At 46.8% G+C, this 22,252-nt stretch overlaps 1 protein-coding gene across 7 annotated transcripts; it reads right to left on the bottom strand.

The window, feature by feature from the left end:
- Positions 1 to 1,392: 1,392 nt before the first annotated feature.
- Positions 1,393 to 21,803, bottom strand: LOC135396685 (uncharacterized). Of its 7 annotated transcripts, none has more exons than XM_064627786.1 (14): positions 21,600 to 21,803; positions 19,430 to 19,579; positions 16,058 to 16,327; positions 8,187 to 11,046; positions 7,363 to 7,998; positions 6,251 to 6,284; positions 6,082 to 6,198; positions 5,308 to 5,424; positions 4,874 to 4,951; positions 4,639 to 4,746; positions 4,404 to 4,584; positions 4,166 to 4,327; positions 3,941 to 4,078; positions 1,393 to 3,756 (listed from the first exon to the last, which is right to left on the bottom strand). In XM_064627786.1, exons 1-14 carry the CDS (start codon positions 21,747 to 21,749, stop codon positions 3,574 to 3,576), a joined length of 5,184 nt encoding a protein of 1,727 aa, XP_064483856.1. In that variant the 5' UTR covers positions 21,750 to 21,803; the 3' UTR covers positions 1,393 to 3,573. The 7 variants fall into 7 exon arrangements, 5 of the variants coding, with proteins under 5 accessions (XP_064483856.1, XP_064483857.1, XP_064483858.1 ...); XM_064627787.1 differs by having other exon boundaries at positions 4,404 to 4,524; XM_064627788.1 differs by having other exon boundaries at positions 16,211 to 16,327.
- Positions 21,804 to 22,252: the final 449 nt, after the last annotated feature.

Below are 22,252 nucleotides of genomic sequence, written 5' to 3'. Positions count from 1 at the left end.
AGGAGAGGGCTAAAAGATCGGAAGGCCGTGGAACCCCTCTAGCGGTCGCTCCTGGCAATACCACGCCCATCTAGTTGCCCGGTCACGTGATCCCCACATGTTTCGGCGTTATGGCGGTCTGCGCGGAGGCTTTGAAGTTTAGCAAACTTCATCTTCAGCAAACGCCTTACCTTCAAGGAGTCCATTCGCACAATACTTTGAAGGTTATGGGTTGTTTCAACATTTGCCGCGTGATAAATCGCAGCAAAATAGCAAAACAGAAGAGAAGCCAGGCAATGTCACGATGACGTACGTATATCTTCTAGCGATTTAGTGATCCATTGCTTCCACACTGAGATGATCTATCTTGTGTTTCAACGGGTGTGATAACTTCGAACTCCAAATATGTTATGAAAGCGGAAACAAGTTATTTGCCCGCAGCTCGTCTCTGTATTCAGGTAAGATACGCCGCGGACATGGAGGACGCCATGTTTTATGACGTCTTGCCGTGACGTTTATGGGTCACGTGTGTGGGCAACTAACCACAATGCCATGCGCGGGTCACAGCACGCTCGCTTGCATTGGGAGAGGCGCTTAGGGCATCTCCTTAGTTTCTTACCTCCATGATTAAAACAATCAGGGATGTACCAGGGATGTTCATAGGATGTTGGGATTTTGGGACGTCTGCGACGTATTTGGGATCATATCATAGATATCCCCTGGACGTTCAAACAACATTGCGATATTCGAGACGTTCGCGACCAATTCTGGACATCCATGGGATATTAGTGGTTTGCTGGGTGGCTACGAGCGGCGTACACAGGAAGGTGTGGAGGACAGGAGGGTTAGTCAAATTGTATGCTGTAGAAGTTGTTCTAGTGCTTTCCCATCAAATAGCCAAACTGGAACGCCAGACAAAAATCCTACCAAAATCAAATCAACAAATATCAAAAGTAATTGCTTTCATGAAGGAGCTTTTTTGAAGAATATCTATTGTTTACAGTCTTCACATGTTAAGGAACTAGCACTCTCATGGTGTAAAGTTAAAACGGGACTAACATCTCCATATTTTTCTTTCCTTTCCAATCCAATGCAATCCACATTTAAAAGTATGGGACACACACGCAACACTACAATGTGCAACACGATGACTTGGTTTTGTCGTTCCAGTTCTCCCAATGCATGATTCTAGTGTGTGTGTGTGTGTGTGTTTTACATTGTGCCCCACCGGCAGTTAGTAATTTATTTCACAACGCGAGTATTATATAATGCAGAGAAGTACGACTGACAATCACATTTCTTGTTAGTTCTCCATTTTTGCATTTTCCCGTTTTAATTGGTCACATAAATTGCATTGCTTCAGAAAACAAAGTCATGTAAAATGGTTTACATTGCACTTTATCTTCATTTTCTCATATTTTTAAACCGTGTGATATATCGGAAAGCAGCAAGGAATGCTGCTTTCTCAAGTGCATAATCTCTGTTGGTTTGTGCTTTTGTCTAAAATTTGCACATTGTACCAAAGGATGGGCACCAGAACACGTACCAGGCAAGGAGACTAACATTGATCACGCAGAGTGTAGTACTATTTTCCATGTAAATTACACCAACTGATGCAGTTCACGCTCAGCCACCAGGGCATCATACCTTCAAAGCACTCGCTAAAAATACTTCCTGAAGCTCTGCTAAAAAAGCAAGATATAATTGCGGCGGCCCGCGGATGACGATGAAGACGTGCCTCTGCTGCAGCGTTCCACTGCGCCTGGCAGCCAGTTCTACCGGCACCGTCCCAGTGTGAGGCCACGCACAGCTGCTCGCTGGGACATATTCCACCATCGCCGATCAGGACTCATGTAGAGGAACACCACCTCCTCTACATTTGGTGACCCGAACAACGAACACCATGTTCGGCGTAATTCGGCCATTCACCATCCTAATTTTTTCGGCAAACCACCAGCGAACCACCCTAACAGGCAAGTCGCACCGAGACCACTGTTCCACAGGGGATCCGCTGGGAGACCACAGTAGGCAGAGTTTCCAGCCTCCACCTGCTTCACGATGGTCCTCCCCGGCACTTCTGTGGCCCCGGCCTCTTCTTCAGGTGTAGACCTACATTGGACTGCACAATAAAAGGTTAAGCAAAGCATGACTTTGAAATATTGCTTTATCTTGAGAACTTTACAGTGCAAGAATGTGTAGAGCATGTCTGTTTGGAATTAACATATTGGAGAACGGACAAGGACAGCAAACACGGACAGCACTCAATTAGCAACACATTTATTTGGACTAGAGGTGCTTGTCCAAATAAGCCAGATGCTAGTTGAACGCTGTGTGTGCTCGTACTTGTACCTGTGCGTTCTCCATCGTGTTCAACTTCACGGTGATGCATTCAGGTGCAGAGCCCTGTATTCCCGTTTGCATGTGGGTGAGTTAATGTATCAAGTGCTATCAGCGTAGCTAGTGGATCCAAGGGCATCAGATGTGCACACAGGAGGGTCAACATAACGCATCGCTGAAATGCAACAGCAGCACGTGAGAGGCAAGTGAAACAGCAACTAACCCACACAAAATATGTCTGCAATAACAAGCAGTATATATGAAACAATTTCTCACCGATGCCACTTTAGACATATTTCTCCATCAAGGTAAATTGGTAGAAAATCCAGCGAATGGCGACAAGCAGCATCCACGCTTATGTACTGGTCGCGGTACTGTCGCCCACTCAGCAACGCACTCACCCAACAACAATCAGCTCTCAGCAACGATCACTCAACACACTTACTCAGCACTACTCAGCAACAAGCAACGCAGCAACGATCACTCAACACAACACAACGCACTCAGCGCCGCCCAACACAATCAGCAACCACTCAAGCATCCAAGCAGTCAACCACTCAGCATTCATATCTCATCACTGGAACCCGCCCGGATCGCAACGCTCTTGTTCCCGCCATCCCGCTGCTGCTGCATCAACAGCCACAGTCACAAGCCGTCTGTCCAGTCGTCCACCACCCACGAGTCTTCCTCATTCTCCTCTTCATGGTATCGACGCGGACCTCAACCGCATGCATCGCTCCGCGTCTGAAGGGGGGAGTGATGTGGCGGCCCGTGGATGACGATGAAGACATGCCTCTGCTGCCGCGTGCCACTGCGTCTGGCGGCCAGTTCTACCGGCACCGTCCTGGCGTGAGGCCACGCACATCTGCCCGCTGGGACATTCCGTCATCGCCGGTCAGGACTCATGTATATGAATACCACCTCCTCTACATAATTAAGACAAATGCAATGTGATGCGAACGAAATCGGCAATATAGTACGTTGGAGTGTGTATTTTGAGGTACTTTGACCATCACTGCTCAAGATAATCGGACGCCAAACCGGGAGTTGATAAGCCTTATACCTCTACCCATCAAGAGGTGGTCCTGCCTGCACGAGGCTGTTTCGCCTGTGACGTCAGCGCTGAGGAGCTCCCAGATGTCCGTCCATAACAGATTTGGTTTCAAATTCTCGTTTATTCCAGTACTGGCACACGTGGGCCTCTAAATACGACTAAATTATCGAGCTAGTAATTATAGTAGCAAGTAGATAAGGTCGTTATCCGATGTCTATAATTGCGTGATGAATAGTTGTGAAGCGTGTCATGTTCGCAGTTGTGTTTTCAAATAATTTTGAATGGGGTGTGTAGTCTTCCTTGCTGAAGGAAGTCAAGGCGATGCTATTGACGATGATCATGTAGAGGACAACACCAATAACCTTGATGAGGATGCCTGGCATGATCTGCGAAGCGGTTAATTCACATAAAAATCGAAACTCGAAATCGAAGTTCATGACCTATTAAGCCCATTATATATATGTGCCATCTACCCACACTAAACTTTTGAACTCCAGGCACTTTTGAGACCGCATTATGAACCAACTGGATGCCGAAAAACGCGTGGGGTCATGTCGGCTGATATCATACCATTTGTAGAGATGTCATGCTCCCCATTTCAAAGGCCATGGCGTTTCCTGGAGCCGATGACGGTAAGATGAGCGAGAATTGGCACATGATGTTGATGGGCAGCAGAAAGTACAGAGGCCTGCGCTCGAATTTCTTTGCCTGCGAGCGTTTTGAGAACAGTTCAGTGATTTCTTTCAAGGGACATGCAGGAACACAAACGTTGACAGCGGATGACATCCTACTTACCAATTTGCCTCCAATGCCAATGAAGTGCTTGAGTCTGCTCTCCTGCGTTGTGACTTCACCAAGACAGCCGATGACGATGACCACCAGGTACTGCAGGAATTCCACGGACTCCGCGGGCACATTGAGCAGTGTTTGCTCCAGCGATTCGTACAGACCATTTTCCTTGCAGCACCAAATGAGTTGTACACAATCCACGCAAGACCGTTTTTGTTGGAAATGAATACCGCGAATAACTCACTTCTATGGCCGTGGATATGGTTGCAGCGCCGCCTAGAAGAAAGATGACTCCCCAAGGTAGACGCTTGTGGAGGTCTGTCCATTCCAGGATAGGAGCGTTGCCTTTATCTGGCAGGACCTCGCTGGGAAAGAGGAAAGCGAGCAGACCAATCATGATGCCCACCGACGCGTCCCTTATGTCTCTGAGGACGAGAAAGGGTTACAAATATTTCGTGGTGGTCATGGTAAGTGCCCACCTTTCGATCCCCAGCCATAGAGCCCAGCCAGGCATAAAGAATGGATCGCGAAACACTAAAAGAATGAGACTCAGCACAAACAAGAAACCCACGATGAATTCACGGTACCTGCAAACGAAAACACTTCTTATGAACCTAGTTGTAGGGATATCGGCTGAGAGATCACACGCTTTCAAATTTATATTAGGCCTGCACAAGGCACATTGCACTGGTCAGAGGACATCCGGATGCGTACGTAGCATGTCCCATGATGTCGAGTCTATCCATGATAACCGTTTTCGAAGGTGGATCGATACCCGTGTCGTCGTTGTCACTGCACAAAAAGTTATAGACACAGTTTAGCCTCTTCATTTTGACACCAGGTTCGACTAGTTTGAAGTAAGTACAGTGGTTTCAGCTTTTATTTTCGCGGAAGACACAAAACGCAAATTGCTCATGATCAAAATTATTTTTCCGTACCAAATGATAACACTATATGCGAGTCGCGTACTCTGCGTATGCATATTGGAGAAACTGCTTAGCAGTCATCAGCTCGTTCGTTCTGCTGCCAAGATATCGCATAAAAGAGCGACGGCAATGCAAGACGAATCACATGAAAGAGTTCAATTTCTTCAAATGCCCGGAGTTAGGCCTTGGTACAATAAATACCGTACCTTCCACCGTACTCACTAATTTCGAACGAGCAGGCACTGGATCACCGAGGAGGCCACGATCATCATGACTAAGGAGAAAGGAAAGTGCACGACCCACCAGCCGAAGAAAGTCATGTCGATCGAGAGGTAGTGGCTGCAAAGTCAAATGCCGCGGTGAAAGCTCCTACTTTACCATTGCTTACGGGTCCCTCGTTTCATTCACGCGGGTTCTTGCGTTCGTGGGAAGCAGTCGCATTCGTGTGCTGTCGGAGTCTACATGACTTTTGATATACAACTGGAAAGTTCACGACAATTGAGTGAATCTCCTTCTTACGTTGTGAAGTTGTACTTAACTGTTTCCGGTTGTTTATGTGACTGACTTTTACGTTGCACTCTCGTGCAGGGTTAAATTAGTTTATTTAATATAATCGACGTAAGTTATTGTAGGTTCAGTAATTGTATTATTAATAAGTAATAATCACACAATTAAAATAAAATACCTTAAATAGTAAATTCGATTAATCAATACCATTAGTAAGTTCACTTAAACGTCAAGGTAAAAGCTACTTGAAAACCTCGCGGACATCTCAAACGGAGAGAGCCCCCCCCCCCTTACCTCCCCTCCCATTGTTTTTCCTGTCCTCTTTTTTTTTTTTTTTTTTGACGGCACATATACACAGTTTCCAACCATGCTTGTTCATTCCACGTCTCTTTTTGCGTCAATTTTTCACGAAGGCGTCCTCTTCGCATTACACCGGCAGTACGGCATGCAGCCAATTGTGGATACCTCTTATCTTTGAAGAAGATTTACCTGGTGATGTATTGGCGGAGATAAACGTTGGCAGTGGAGCCACCAGAGGCAGTAGCGCCGAAGTTTGTCGCGTACGCCAAAGCAAGCAGAAGGGCTGCACGCAAGCCCTTAGCCTTTCTGAAAGTAACATGCTAAATATCCGTTCTTACCACTTGTTGATTGTTCTTACTCTTTCTCTTCGAAGATGACTTTTTGCAGAGGACCTGGAGTTAAGCCACGTGGTTAATTGTGAGCGCAGGATACCAGAGCTCATATCTCAATAGATGAAATTTTGACGATTTTGATTATTTAACTACCAATTTTGAAGTTAGACTAAACATCAATCTCTGGCCTTTGCAGCGTCCTTTCAGTTGAATGCCTGCTAGAAAGCAGAGTTCGAGGTAACTCGTTACTGTAACTAAGTGCCTTTTTTTCGTAACTTAACTCGGTACTTTTGCGCCATGGTAACTTTCAGGGGAACTCGTTCCTTTTTCAGGTAACCACGCCAAAGTAACTTGAGTAAAGTTCCAAGTAGCTTTTAACTCGCTTTTCACTCACGTCCACATATTTTCTTGCTTTCTCTCCGGTTCCTTCATGGCATTTTTTGGCAAACGTAATATTCAATCAATGACAGTATTTTATCCAGGAAGTAAGAACCGCTGCCATTGAAATGAAGCTGAACCAATGTGCGCCCACGGGGAGTAAGATACAAAGCGTTCGAACAGGCCTCTACCAGAGCAACGTCATCATGACATTGGTAGACGGACTGAAACCGAAACAAATCAGGAGGAGGGGGCTGGGTTCCACGAACGGGCACTTGTTCGCTGCCTCCCATTGAAAGAAAAGTAGGACCGAGGGTCGCGTCCCTTTATTGGACCGTATAGTAATCCCGTCGAGACCGTGGCTTTCGGGCACGACCATGTTCACCGCTAGCTTCGCGCGCAGTTCAGTCCTACCAAATTCTGGCGCCGTTGAACACTATGACGTAATTTGTTTACAAACAGGGAGAGATCTGTTGTTGGACATAAACGAAAACGATCTAAGCGTGTTGCACTCCTCCGCAGGCAACTCAAGATCTAACGCAACTGCTCACATGCGCTGCACCTACGTAATGTTATTTTGTGTCCGAAGTAACTTGGGAGTAACTCGTATCTGCGAGTTACATTTCAGGCTGAAGAACTTCGCTATTAACTTAGTTACATTTTGCACACGGTAACTTACTTGTAACGAGTTCTTTTTGACGGGTAACTTCACAATCTATGCTAGAAAGCATACATACAACCCACTAAAGGAAGTACTCACTTGTTTCCTTTTTTTCTGCCTGTACCACCGACTTCCCGTCCTCTACACCCACAGCAGAAGTCAGTTCCGTCATTCCGTAAATATGATAATTTCTCTTCATTGACATTATCTTCTCACTAGATCTTGACAGCAAGTCGTGCGTGTCTCCAGCTTCTGCGCGCGTCGGCAACCACCACGACATTTTTCGTTTCAGCGGATTTAGCTTGAACGCCACGTCTGTTGCAAACAATGGGTTGTACGCAGAGGATGGATCGTGCCGTGGTTTACTATCCCACGTGGCCGTTTCTGAAGAGTACAAGATTTCTACTGGATACTGAATAGAGATGGAGGTTTCGCTAGGTACTGAATCTCGGTGTCTTAAGGAATGTAGTGTCTTCTTACGAAGCATAAGTCGTCGGCGTTTACGAGTGGTCGAAGGTCGTACCTTCGCAGCCCTCAATTTAAAAATATGACATTTCTCGTCTTCAACTGAGAAGGGTATGGGCACTACTGGGTTTAAATACAGCTCTTTGAAGCTTGTTGACGACGGCAGGCGATGCAGTTCGTCGCAGATTGCTGTTGTTGAGAAGCTACCTGGGGCATCGCTGAGGAAGGTAGAATCTACTGGTGATTTGAGTATGTTGAAGAGGTCGCCTCCTGAAAACACAGTACAAACTATGAGACGGTATGTACATAGCTGCAGGCTAGCGAGTGCTATTCGACAAACTTCGCAAGTGGGCAAAGTTGCACAGAAATAGGCTCCAGCATATTAAAGCAATAGTGCTCTAGGAATACTAATAACGAATGCAGAACGTGATAATCCAACAACGGGTAACAAAGCTCACCAATTCCTCTTGCCGGTGATCCATCGTCAACGGTGCAGAACCCTACAACATGATCTTTCGAAAAAGGGTGTCTCGTATGATCAACATCTGGACTGCTATGACTTCTGTCGTCAGATTCCTCCTGACCTGCATTCGAGCCCCTCGGACTCATAACGTTCTCGGGACTTTCTCGGCTCGCAGGAGTTGCCACCTCGCTTACAGCGGCTGGTGACATTATGTGCATTCCACCAGCGTGCTCCAAGTCATCCAGATTAGGCGTGACGTCACGTGATCCCTTATCATGTGCAGTGGAGTCAGCCATTTGTGGCACCATATGCGACTCCACATTATTTTGCGACGACCCCTCATCGCTGTGGGTGTACCTTCCGAAGTCCGGCACTCCCTCCACTGTTCGAAGTCCTGCATCGTTAGAAGCATTCCCTAGCACATCTTTATCAGTTAATGGTGTCTCGTGGATTTTCTTGATGGCTGCAGTTGTTGCCGTCCTGGCTTCGACGTGTCCAGTTCCTTGCTTCCATTCCCTGTCTCCAGGCCTGTCAAGACTTCTATTATCAGGTATTTTCCTTTCGCTCACAATAGGTCTACTCAATAGAAGTCCGTCTCCTTCTTGTACGCACTTACTTATCATTTGCTTCGGACTAACCGTTACGAGCTTTTCTGGGGGTAATACCTGCCAAGGACTTATGCCATCAGATACTCGCTTTCCATCCGTTCGCGTCGGTAGGTGTTCTCTTTCACTCACTATCCTCGTTTGGGGGCTACCATCTAGAGCACTTCCAGTTACCAGTGTCGCTGGTACTAGTCCACTGATAAGAGGTTGCCAGCCAGTAGCCATGATCGGTGTCATCATTCTACAAGATGTTGGTGTCAGTACTCCAGCCACAGGTTGTGAAGCAAGTCCTGTCGTTGGTGTAAATACCCCAGCTATTTGTTGTGACCCAATCGCACTCATTGGCGGTGTCAACGTCTCAGCCACTCGTTGTGACACGAAATCTGTCACTGAGGGTGGTAGCACCCCATCAGCTGGTTGCAAAGGCAGTCCTGACATTGATGGTGTCAATAATGCAGCCAATGGTTGTGACACCGTTCCAGCCACTGATGGTATAAATACCCCAGCCACTGGTTGGGACGCGATTCCAGAAATTGGTCGTGCCACCGTTCTAGCCATTGGCTGTGAGACGAATTCAGTCACTGAGGGTGTCAGCACTCCCGCCACTGGATGCGAAGCCAATCCTGACATCGATGGTGTCAATACCGCAGTCAATGGTTGTGACACCGTTCCAGCCAAACATGGTGTGAACACCCCAGCCACTGGTGGTGACGCGATTCCAGTAATCGGTGGTGTAAACGTACCAGTCATTGGCTGTGAGATGAGTTCAGTCACCGAGGGTGTCAGCATTCCCGTCACTGGATGCGAAGCCAGCCTTGACATTGATGGTGCCAACACTGCAGACAATGGTTGTGACACCGTTCCAGCCACAGATGGTGTAAACACCCCAACCACTGGTTGTAACGTGGTTGCAGTAATTGGTCGTGTCAACGTTCCAGCCATTGGCTGTGAGACGACTCCAGTCAGTGACGGTGTCAACACCCCAGCCAATGGTTGCGAAGTCAGTCCTGGCATTGACGATGTAAGTACTGCACCAAGTGGGTGTGACGTCAGTCCTGACATTGTTGGTGTAAACACCCCATCCAACCGTTGTGACGCAATTTGAGTAGGTGGTTGTGTCAACGTTCCACGTATTGGCTGTGAGATGAATTCAGTCACCGACGGTGTCAGCACTCCCGTCACTGGACGCGAAAAAGCCAGTCTTGACATTGATGGTGCCAACACTGCAGACACTGGTTGTGACATCGTTCCAGCCACGGATGGTGTAAACACCCCAGCCACTCGTTGTGACGCAGTTCCAGTCATTGGTAGGGTCAGCGTTCCAGCCACTGGTTGTGAGACGGAACCAGTCGCTGACGGTGTAAACATTCCAGCCACTGGTTGCGAAGACAGTCCTGGCATTGACGGTGTAAGTACTGCAGCAAGTGGTCGTGAAGTCTGTCCTGTCATTGTTGGTGTAAACACCCCAGCCGTTGGCAGTGATACAATTCCAGTGTTTGGTTGTGTTAACGTTCCAGCTACTGGTTGTGACACCAACCCAGTAACAGACTGTGCCAGCACCACACCCGGTGGTTCCGAGAGTAGGGCACCTAAAGAAGGAGTGAAGATTGCACAGGTGCGTGATGCGTCAACTGGAGTTGGTGTTACGATACCAGTCGTAATGACGCCGGCTGACGCTCCGCTTGCACTTGGAGGTGTTTTCCATTTGAAACTCTCGCCTGGAGTTTCTTTCACCTCAGCTTGCTCCTGGTCCTCTTTCGGTTCTTTAGTCGTGTCGGACACAGACGCGCTTCTATTGGTCGCTCCCTGAGATATCTTCTCGCTCGTCTTCCCGCCTTCTTGGAGCTTGGACGCACTCTCATCGGTTCTTTGGATTTCTTTCTGTTCTCCCATCGTTCCTTGAGTGTCACGCGTCTCTGTAAGTCGCAAGCCCAATGATCCGAGGTTGACCCCCAAAATCTCTAGCTTGTTCAAGACGTCTTTTCTGCGTTCCTCCGGAGTTCTAACAGCGTCGATGGGACGTAAGAGACCAGGAGGAAGACTAAGTGTCTCCTCTACTGATTGTGGTGATTGGTCATTTTTGTCCAGTATTACCATTTTCTCGACGACACGTTTACGCCCTACTCCCTGGCCGCGCGAAGATTGCGCACCGGTCTGTGGTGGAAAATACTCCATCGATATGGAAAGATCGACGCTAGAAGCCGGTTCTCTGAAGACGAAGTCGATTTGTGCCGGCGCTGCTTCGTGCGTCTGCAGACAAGAAAGGAGGGATTTTTACACGGACCAAAACTTATATCTGATAATTCTCGTATTTACGTCGCTTCACGACGACGATCGTGAGCCTTTCCAACCCGCTACCAGACGATCAGTAGGATAGACACGTTTTCAACCGAATTCAGCAATCTTTACAGGGGTTTGGAGATTTACAACAGTACAAAATGCGTTTGACGGCCGCATATTTTTTAAGAAAATTCCTCGACCGAGACGTCGCACTCGCTCAAGGATTTTACGTCGTTCGTTGAGGCTAAACCACGTAGAGCGTTTTTTTAGAGCGTTCGTCGCGAACAGCGACGAGGCGCGACGAGGTGGCTTGCCGCGTCACAAACCACACGGCACGTCAACAACGCGATGTCGCGCACACAATACCCAGACGTCACTCGACAGCTTCTTTGGTAATATATACAGGGTGTCTCAGAAAACGTGTCATTGAATTTTAATTAAAAAACTACACCACATAGAATCATACGGTGCAACGGCATTTGCCCTTACTAGATTTTTGCGACCTCCTGATATGCATGTCATGTAACCTAAGTTTAATTATGTAAATTTTTGCGAACCGAACTCGGAAATTTGCCAAGTAAATGACACTTTTTTACAACACCAACGTGAAGAGCGTGCCGAATTTAGTGAAATTAATAATAATTGACAGGAATATTGAGGAGCTATCGTATCGGAAGAAATAGCCGAAAATCATGCTCTGCGGGGCTCGCAAAGGATAGCGCGCGATGGATTTTTCAGCGAAATAATTGTCAGTCCGACGAAAGGAGGTTGGAAACCCAGCCCACACCGGCATGGAAGAAAGAGATAACGCAGACATAGCTTATCGCGTCCCGCTTCAGATGGGACCATACCTTCCCTCTCCAAATTTCAGAAACTGTCACTTTTTCTACTATTACTCCGTTGGCTGGGTTTGAAACCTCCTTTCGTCGCACTGACAGCTATTGCGCCCAAAAGTCCTCGCGCGTTATACTCAAGTGCACCGAGGAGCATGATGTTTGGCTATTTTTCCCGATCGGATAGATCCTGTGCATCACTGTCAATTATCATGAATTTGAGTAAATTCGGTGCGCTCTTCATGTTGGTGGGGTAAAAAAGTGACATTTACTTGGCAAATTTCAGAGTTCACTTCGCAAAAATTTACATAACTAAACTTAGGTTGCATGACATGCACATCAGGAGGTGCCAAAAATCGAGTAAGAACAAATGCCGTTGATCGCATGATTCTAGGTGGCGTATATTTTTTTTATTAGAATTCAATGATACGTTTTCTGGGACACCCTGTACATATATATATATACAGTCAACCCTCGATTTATGAACACCCTCGGTTCCCCGAAAAATCATTCATAAATCGAGGGATTCATAAATCGAAAATTCCGTTAAGTGAGTACTATCGAGCAAATGGAACAGCATTTCCGAGTTGGGAATGTGTTTATAATGTAATTTTGATTTCGACCATGCCTTCTGCTGCATCAATGTCACAAAGAACAGACGTTAGCGCATTCACACTCTGTTTATTATGCGATACTAAATTGTTTAATTTTGCTTTGGACCATGCCTTCCGCTGTGTCAATCTTGGAAAGAAGAGATGTCAGCACATTTGCACTCGACTGGTCTCAAATTTCCCCGGGGATTTTTAACCTCCGTTTATTAATTTCCGGGTGACAGCGGCCACCTTATTCATCAATTGAGGTCAGGAAGACTTGGTCGCCCTCGCCCCTTGTGCGACCCCGGAAAACCAGTTTGTTGTTTGGATTTCAAGGGGTTAAGAACCGAGGGTGCAATCCGCTCCTTGCACCAAGCAGGTGGAGCCAGCGTCGTATGTCCCCTACCGGCGCTGCGCAAAATGTTGGGTAGTAAAGGGTGCGTATCCTCGCTTGCTTTGACTACACGATTTGACTGCGTTGCGGCTGTTCCCGCTCTACTTGGCCTTAGAAATACTGTAGCTAAAGTTGTTGGTTGTTGTTATGACACGGTTTCTGGCCCATGAACTGGCCTGGACATTTTTTTGGACAAAGTAGCGCTGTCAAAGGGTCAAGGATCTGTGAATGCACATCATTCGGCTGAAGATTTCCCGGGGTATTGTCGTAACGTGTGCTGGCTTAGACTCATACCAAAATCCCTGACTTTTGCGAAATTCTATTTCCGCACGCATGTAATCTCAGAAGTTGTCGATTTGCGCAATTGTTATGTTGCGGTTGAACGGTTATGGTATTCTTATGGTTTTTGTTAGATATGTAGAGTTAAAACACGCGGAGAGGTAGGTCACGGCTACGTTGGTCCCTGAGTTTGGATAAGCTATTCACAAACGGTACAGGTGACAATGAATTTCAATTAAAATTGCCGCGGATACTGAGCTGGCGTTCCCTTGGCCTGGTGGCTCTCTGGTATCAACGAAATTATGTTTGTGAGAGCGCATTGCACAACTTTAATAGTATATTCTGCAGAAACGTTCGAAATGAAAATGAAATTTCGAAAATGCAGAACTACACAGCAATTTTTAGAAATTCTTTCCTTGAACAGTAGACATGACGGCACCTTTAGCTTAATAATTACGTAAGGTCTCTTGAGGTTCATGATTAAAAGCGTTAAAACCCCAGTGCCGGGGAGCTAAAAAGTCAGACGCATGCACAGACGCCGTTTTGCGTTGTTGCCGTTTAGAAAGCCCTGTAATGAGAGGGGTGGATTTCCGCGTAATTTGCTGCACACTTAACACTGAGTTTCAGTATAACCGTGGTATAACGTACGCTGACGCCTTTGCGCACGTAAGGGAAAGCGTTGGTGGTTCGCACGCGCAAGACACAAGCAGCGCATTGCGCAGAACCAAGAGGCTATCCCTTACGTATACGCAAAAGCGACAGCGCACTTACGGTATGCTAAAACTCACTATCATCTATTACGGGCCTTTCCTATCAGGATGATCGTGTAGTGCCGCAATTTCACCTCTCCCTCGAATTCCACAAGGAATGTATCAAAAGAGAACACCAACCCATCCGCCAGAAACGTGCAAACGTAAAACACACCGCACAAAAAAAAAAAAAAAAGAAAGAAAAGCATAAGAAGAAAAAGAAACCAGTAAAAACCAGCAACCGTAAAAATGTCAAACCCACGGAAGAAAGTGAGAGTATTCGACTCCTTTTTCATTTCGGCGAGATTTGCCTGGCTAGAGTCATGCATAGCAAGCTCGTCGCGTCTTATACATGTTTCATTACAAAAAATTACAAACGTGCAGTGTAACTTTGTCTAACCTAGAGCCACCAAATAAATGTGCGCTGTACTGAGCGTATGCTTCGCTTGAGTGGACACCATTTAGCGAGACAAGTCAAACCGAAGGAAAGCAGGAGATCCGCCCGAAGTTACTACTCAAATGTTAACACGTGGCTGGGAGAGGGCGCTCCACCTGCTGGAGAAACTCCACTGCAAGGAGCGGATACCTGGAAAACGTTTTGTCCGTTCAGGCGTCATTCATAAGACCAGGAATAATCCCTTTGAAGGTTTCTGTTGACCTCGGAACGATCTGTTCATAAATTGAGGGCAAAAACGCTGGGCAACTCCTATTTGGGTCAGCCCATGGACGCAGCTATCCTCCCCCCGAGCGGATTTCGCTCGGTCTTCCACTTCACCCTTTCCTCTCCTCCTCTCCACCACCTTTCCCTTCCCGAGAAACATGCCGCCTAATCAGGCAGGCAGACCTCTCGGGTTCCTCCCAACGACACTCCTCCTCCTCCTCCTCCTGGTTCCCAGAAATTGCATTCATTATTCGAATATCGAGGTTCATATAAAACGAGGGAAAAATGCATGTAAAAAGTTTGGTTCCTCGTGCTCGTGTTCATAAAACGAGGGAATTCATAAATCGAAGGTTCATAAATCGAGGGTTGACTGTATATATATATATATATGAATGTATAACTGAGTATAACTGCGTATATATATATATACGCCTAAGGAAATGTGTTCGGGCAACCGTGAAATTAATCAGCTGGTTGAAAACAATTAGAGGCAGACAACGAAGGTGTAGGAAGTAACGGGAAAAAAGTGTGAAATTATTTTTTTACAGGTGGAAAGTTAAGGGGATATGTTCTTGATGTGTCCCCTCGTGCTATAGACATGTGCTATACTGAATAAAATGACCACGGGGAACCCATTTCCGCAAAGAACCTTAGGAAATTTCGGAGTTCAATTCAAGAAATTAACTTTCCGTCAATTGAAATGAAATAAAAATGTTACCAATATGTGGCAAAAGTTATTGGCAGAAAAAAATCCCTTGACCGCATGTCTCTCCGGGGCCTACGTTTTTTACTATGAATTTTTATCGTGGTTGGTGGACCGCCCTGCGTATCTTAGTGGTGCTGCAACCTGTCACGATATTGTGAGAGTGGAACTAACTGAACTGAACATATCTACAGGAACGTAATAAATACAAAGTTCGCTGCAAAGGAGTTCGAGTATTGATTTCAGTGACCTGTTACGATTAGGGTTATCAAAGCATATTTTCTGGCATCGCTTTAAGTACAAATTCCATGTTTTGTTAACCTTCATGAGGCAGATTATTGGAGTTTTTTTTTTTTTTGTAGGAACAAATTTCGACGTTTTCAAACATGAAATATCCATGGTTATTTTTCCAATCGCAATATGTTGCCCTACAAAACGTTGTCACGAGAAAATAGCAACTGATAGTACAACGTGTTCACACAAAACACAAAAATGTGCATGTGATGCAAATCATAGTGGAAGGATGACGCACGAGAACTACTATAGCGAATATGATTTTTGACATGTTTCAAGCGTGCTAATGATGATGACGTCTTGTTGGTGTTGTCCAGTGAATCTTATGTGGAGGCGAAAACGAACTTCATAGTTAGTATTTACCATCAAGATTTGCACACATAGCCACCTAAACGACAACAACGGTGACCAACGTGGTAGCTGTGAAGGGGGAAACCTTACAACATAAATAGGTTTACTCTAGGGCAACACATACCTCTCGTGTGTACATGGCATATCGAACGCGTAGATTATTGGCATAGATTTCGAAGATGAGAGCGTCGATGAAGCCAACAAGAAGTCCCGTCGTCATGGTGCTGCTCACAAACATGGAGACGAAGAACACAAGGCTCATAACGCTGAGCATTACCGTTTTCACTTTGACACCTGTCCAGCAGAGAAGCCACAGGGCAGCGCGTCGACTCAGCGGAGACTTCATCACAATGAGGGCAACCAGAATGGATGATATCGATGTCAGGATGTCGTCCTGCACCGTCGCACATAGGCAGGGGTGTTAAAAGGGAATTTAAGAGTGTCATGCCGCCCCAAGTTATACAGATTGTGTCGCAATCCTTCTGAAATACTCTGAAATTACCTTTTGGCGGCTGCGTATCGCGCGACAGACCGCATGACCTTCTCTCTATAGTTTTGGTTTTGCATATCTCTGTTTCTTACGTTGTTCTTCGCGTTATCGCGCTTCTCCAAAGTCACTTAGTGTGAAAATGTAATTAGCATTGCGGAGGCGTCATAATGAAGTGTTTTCGTCCCGGGAGCGTCTCGCGTGCAACGAAGAGCAGTGATGTGACAAGAGTATAGGATCTTTTCGTAAGTACATGATGAGGCAACCACGACGTAAAAGACAAAGGGACGGATGAGCATACAGGACGAGCGTAATGTCTGCACCTCCGTCCCTTTGTCTTTTGTGTCGTGCTTACCTCATCCTCATGCATTCACATAAACTAACCCAAATGCTCGTCGTGTTGCTCTTCGTAAGTATTCTCTGACTGCGTCCTTCGGGTTTCCTTTTTGTATGTGACTCGCCCAACTATGTGAGCGATAGAGCTATAACTTTTTTATGGTTCTAGCTTTCCCCCTAGAACCCCTCCCTACGGGATCCTTGGCTTGGCGCTATAGGAAGAGTAGGATTGACTCCACAATGAAGGTGCATGCGCAATGGGCAACACAACACGCTCAGGCACCATAATTATGGAGTTCGTCCACCAGCTAGTCTGTATCTACGCCATTTTATAGAGTACAATTGACTACAACAAAGTGGAGCAGACTATACTCCAGCCAGGACATCGATGGGACATGCTTCTTACGTGTTCGACTGCAGATGGTGCCGTGCCACAGGGTCTAACTAGTGGCGCCACTCGTCTAGTACGCAAGTCTATTTAACAATAGCCGATAGCCGTGTGTTCACTGCAGGCGCTCGAGGTGTTCTCTTTCCATGTTCAGCTTGGGACAAAAGTTTACGAAGCACGGCATTGGCGTATTTCTTTATTGGAGCAGCCTCCTGCTAGCTATAAAGAGATCGAATGAGAATCGGGTGAATGGCTATTCTATCCATCTCACAGTATGTGTGTCCGCTCCTGATTGCTGCTACGGTGGCGTCCCAACGATGAAATGCGACACCCCATTGTTCCTTAAACTTTTGCCCCAAGCTGTACCAGAAGTGGCACCCCGTAAAACGTCGAGAAATAGCAGCCGAACAATAGTTTCGACTGAGGAACTAGCGTACAACATTTTATGCGCGTAAGCTTTGGAACTGATGTCTGGATGACGGACTAGGTAGCTATGAATATTTTATGAAGATTCATAGCTGTGGACCACCAGTACCAAGATTCAGCTGTGGACCACCAGTACTGGTGGACCAGAGCCCATTGCTCTCATAACTCGGGTATTTTCATACGGATTCCCTTTACATCATGGTGGTCGTCATGCTGTTTGCGTAACGTGTGGGGTCACGTGACCTACAGGACTATCCCATGCAGAATCGCATGCGCAGGCCGGCACGATTGTTACCTCTCTGTTTCAAGGACATATATCTGTTGCCCCATTAGCGGTTATATCATACATATTACGATGTTTTTATCCTTTCATATTTTTACATCTACATATTTTTAGGTTCAAGTTATATTGTTGCCTCTGTGATGAGGAAAGACTGACCTGAGTATCTGATGCGCCATCAAAATCATCATCATCATGACAAAAGACGACGTTAAAAACGTTCTCTGCTTGCAACACTTTCTTGTCGTAAACCATTTGTCACACCCACGGCAGACAAAAACGACGCGGTGTGGAGGTCTAAGAATCGTATAGCTTGAATTCACGGAATGGCAAAACGGCCCGCCAAAAAGACGGACCTTCGAATTCTACAGAAACAGCAGACACTGTTGTGTTGCCTATCTTGTGAGGCCGCTGTCGTTGAGGCCAGCCTACGTAAAGAACACTCTCTTCGTCTTCTTCGTTTATCTCTTATTTTTATCAGTATCAGGATGCACACAGACGAGGAATTCGGTTGCGTGAAAGGGCGCACCTACACGGCGAGCCGAGTGCGCGAAAAACGACCAGCATAGGACATGACGAGCGTTTCCCAGCACGGACAGTACAGTGATCTGTGTTGTACCTGTTTTTGTTTGTACCGGCACCGAGGTTTAGCGATATGTACAAGTTCGGACTAGCAGCGTACCAAGTTTCAGCCAGAAATGAGATATCTCTACAGACGTGCACTACCACATATCAATCCATATGCAATAGCGTGTCAGGCGAACGCAATGCATTCTGGACAGGTCCTGGTCACGCATCACTGCAAAGGTCAACATACACGTGACCATAGAAATGGCCGCGAGCATGATGTATGATACGCTCATGGGCGTCGCGATGAGATAACCCGTAGTTCTGATGGGTGGCACAGTTTGGGAACCACTGCACTAGGCGATTTGCTACGGAGCACTCGCACATGTATATCGTAGTTCCCAGATGTGCCGGATACGCTGCCGCGGGAGATGCGGACGCGGTGACTAAAAATGTGGAACGTAAGCGCCCTGCGGCCCATATTGGTACGAATGAATCTTAAAATCGTCGGGTTAGTTGGTGAAGAAGTTGGATAGGGTTCTCTCGCTTGTGTCTTTTGTTTGTGTGCTTGTTCGTATTATAATGCTAGGAAGCGGCGTGCGACAAAGCGTGCCGCCATTACACTCAGCGAGATGTTCAGAAATGCGCTCCAAAGGGTACAGTGATATCAATAAGAAGTGGACGCGTTTGCAGGCGAAACCTGTGTTTCAGACCAATGCCAGCCTATATGGTCGGGCGTGCCACTGCGCCGCACGGGTAACATGTACGGTGACCAATACATGTACGGTGACAGTACCACAACGCTATCACATACAGAGCACCCTGAATTTTTATTTCTTTTGTTTCTTGTGATGTTTTTCCCCTCTTCTTTCGAGGACACTCATCTCGGAATTCTCTCTCATCAGCAATTTGAACGGTGTCATGCGTAATTTATTTGTTATTCCCGAGCACCACATCTCTTGTTCAGAATGTTGGGGCTGAATGAATGTTCCCCAGAATACGTAACACTCACGTTCATGTAGGCTCCAGTGATTTTGTTAGCCTCGAGAAGCCCTGCCAGTGGGAAGAGGAACAATGGCAACATAGACGAGACTTGGTACGGGATGGGTTCCAGGACAAACAACACCAGCAGACTGCCGATGACGAAGAGACATTTCCCAGCCTGAAACAAGTCCTCTCAAAGTCACTACCGGTGCCGAACAGCGGTTCTGTAAGCGGTCACTCTAAATAACTGAGAGTGCACGATAGGGACGCACACGGGTAAAGAGGTCGATACCAAGAGCACTCACTTCCAACACGGCTTCATTACGGGCAGCTATCTGACAGGTTTTAACTAGGGGCAACCTCGTAGCCAGAGCCGTAGCGACAGGGGGGCGAGAGGGGCAGCCGCCCTGGGCGGCCTCGCAAGAGAGGGCGCCGAATGGCAGGCCCTGGCAGGTTGGTTTGACAGGATTAAGCTGGAACAACGAAAATTTGAATTTACGGTCTCGGCAGTGCAAATAAGCGTTTTCATTTCTTTGTTTACAGGGCTTCTCGCGGCAGTGGGGTGGGGGTGGGGGGGCACTCCAGCTTTACTCTGCCCTGGGCGCAAACTTGCCTCGCTACTTGCCTAGCGTTCAACCTCCTTCCCAGATCAGCAAACACATTCCGTGCTAATGTATTGGTTCTCGGAAAGATAAATACAGGTATTAGGTATAGGTATAGGCCGGTTATTTGTTGCCGGCAGCGTTTTGGCGGTAGTTTACCACACCGTTCCACCGAGAACTTTCGACAAATTCCGTGAGCCCATCGAAGGAATTTGGAACGGGCCTAACTCCGCCGTGGTAAGTGGTAGCACTCTCCATTGTTTCCAATAATTATTTTCGATATGTTGCAACGCGATAAGTACAAACGGAACAAACAGTTATTTATTTTTATTTTTTTTAGGTTGTTGAACGGATGTTTTCTCTCCTTTCACCTTTCACCCTCTCCTTTCATCCTCTCCTAATTTCTATCTCTCTCCTATGCTTCGTTCTTGGTTCTCAATTTCCCTCACTCTTTGGTTTACTCTTCCTCCTCTCCCTCTTGGGTTCACTCACTCTGCAGGTATTTTTCATGGTCAAAGGTGGCAGCCCTATCGACGGTGCGGTGATGTACAACACTCAAGCAGCTGGGATTGTTCACTCACTCAAGCAGCTCTCAACACTCAAGCAGCTCAGTTTTTGCTCGATGTTCAGCTGCAACCTGCACTTTGTCTTCACAGATGTCGTCGCAGCAAGTCAAGTTCACATAAGCACGTAAATAACGGGAAGGAGCCTCGGCAGGCTAGACATGGACGACAGAAATGCATTATTCTCCAACGCCCAAGAATCAATGGAATTCGAATAACTTGCGCAGTTGGACTGTTACACCACGCTGACGCTGTGTAACGGTACCATCCCTAACCGGAAGTCAGGACGTTCTATTTTAGAGTCCTGGAGCCAGCATCTTTTTTACTTAGTTGAACCGCATACGTACGTCGTGGCAAAGGGAAGGAGGATCCCCATGGCTTTAATACTCAAGACACTTTCCAACTTGCGAACTTATTTTGTACTTGCCACCCCTGCCCAAAATTCGGAAGTGACTTCAGAAGAGACTGTTCTTTTCCCTTTTTCAAGTTCCCGAGCTTCTGTATTGTTTGGTTTACATGCGCATCTTTGTTTTACATGCGCTATCTGAATGCGCATCCAGCGATTCGATCTACCTCTGTTTAGCGGATTAAATACGATAAGCTCTCCGAGCCAACTGACTCGTTTACATATGCGGATTCTATTCTATTCGGCAACTCGATTCGATGCGCTTGTGTCGTATGTAGACGCGGCTTGTAATTCACGAGGATTGAATCTCCTTCAGAGCTTTACATGCAGACTACAATGTTCTAACTCGAGCAATAGACGTTCATGGCATCCCTGCGCGGGTAGACTTCTATAGATTACGTTCGGACATTAAACTGTAGACTGTAGATGTACGGCTGGTTGATACGACGACATGAAGCGTAAGCGACAAAAGGGAACAGAGACGGGGGACACAGCGATGTCAACATCGCTCTCTGATCCCTTTTGTCGCCTACTTCATATCACTGTAGATTACTCTCCGTGCAACCTTTAGCGCTACAACTTTCAACGTCGCTTCCCGTGCAAGGGTGACAAACAGTTCTTGCTTACCGCTCGGCTTGACCTCAGAGCGAGTCCCATGAGAAGGGTGACGACGCCGTAACCGACTGCCTGCCGTGCTATGGGCCAGCTATGCGCTGTCACATCTAACGCGTAGCCGATCTCTACAACTTTGACGATTTTTGCCTTGTCAGACGGCATCTTGCTATTCAATAACTTCTCAGTACACGAGCACTGCGTGCCCTCATCAAGCTGTTCCAAAGAAGAAGACAAGCATTCGCGAGAACACGTCCTCTAAATCGACGGACCCAGCCCGAAACAACAGGTGTTGTCACGTGTTCTCTTACGATGCTTAGAGTCGCCGTGCAAAAGATTTCAATTAAATTCGCAGCCTATTTATACTTGAATTTGAGCCAGTGTTTTCGCCGTCGGAAGTCACTGTGAGTAACTTTTAGTCCTATGCTGCCGAACCATCAAGCCACCAATTCGAGACAGAACTTGTCAAATAATTGCGTCTTAGCATACCTCAGAACAGTCCTCAATCACGTTAACTTGGTCGGACCCCCCCCCCCCCCCGCGTTAGCTCAACGGTTACCTCGTGCTTATGTTACCATGAAACCGAAACTGTCGCCGAATGTAGCTAAGCGTTGGTCTATAGAGGGTACGCAAAACAGCAAAACCCATCGCTATCGTCATTAAGGTCC

This window comes from Ornithodoros turicata, chromosome 6 (genome assembly GCF_037126465.1).
Source record: "Ornithodoros turicata isolate Travis chromosome 6, ASM3712646v1, whole genome shotgun sequence".
Classification (NCBI taxonomy): Eukaryota; Metazoa; Arthropoda; class Arachnida; order Ixodida; family Argasidae; genus Ornithodoros; species Ornithodoros turicata.
This window is presented reverse-complemented; position numbering and strand designations above follow the sequence as displayed.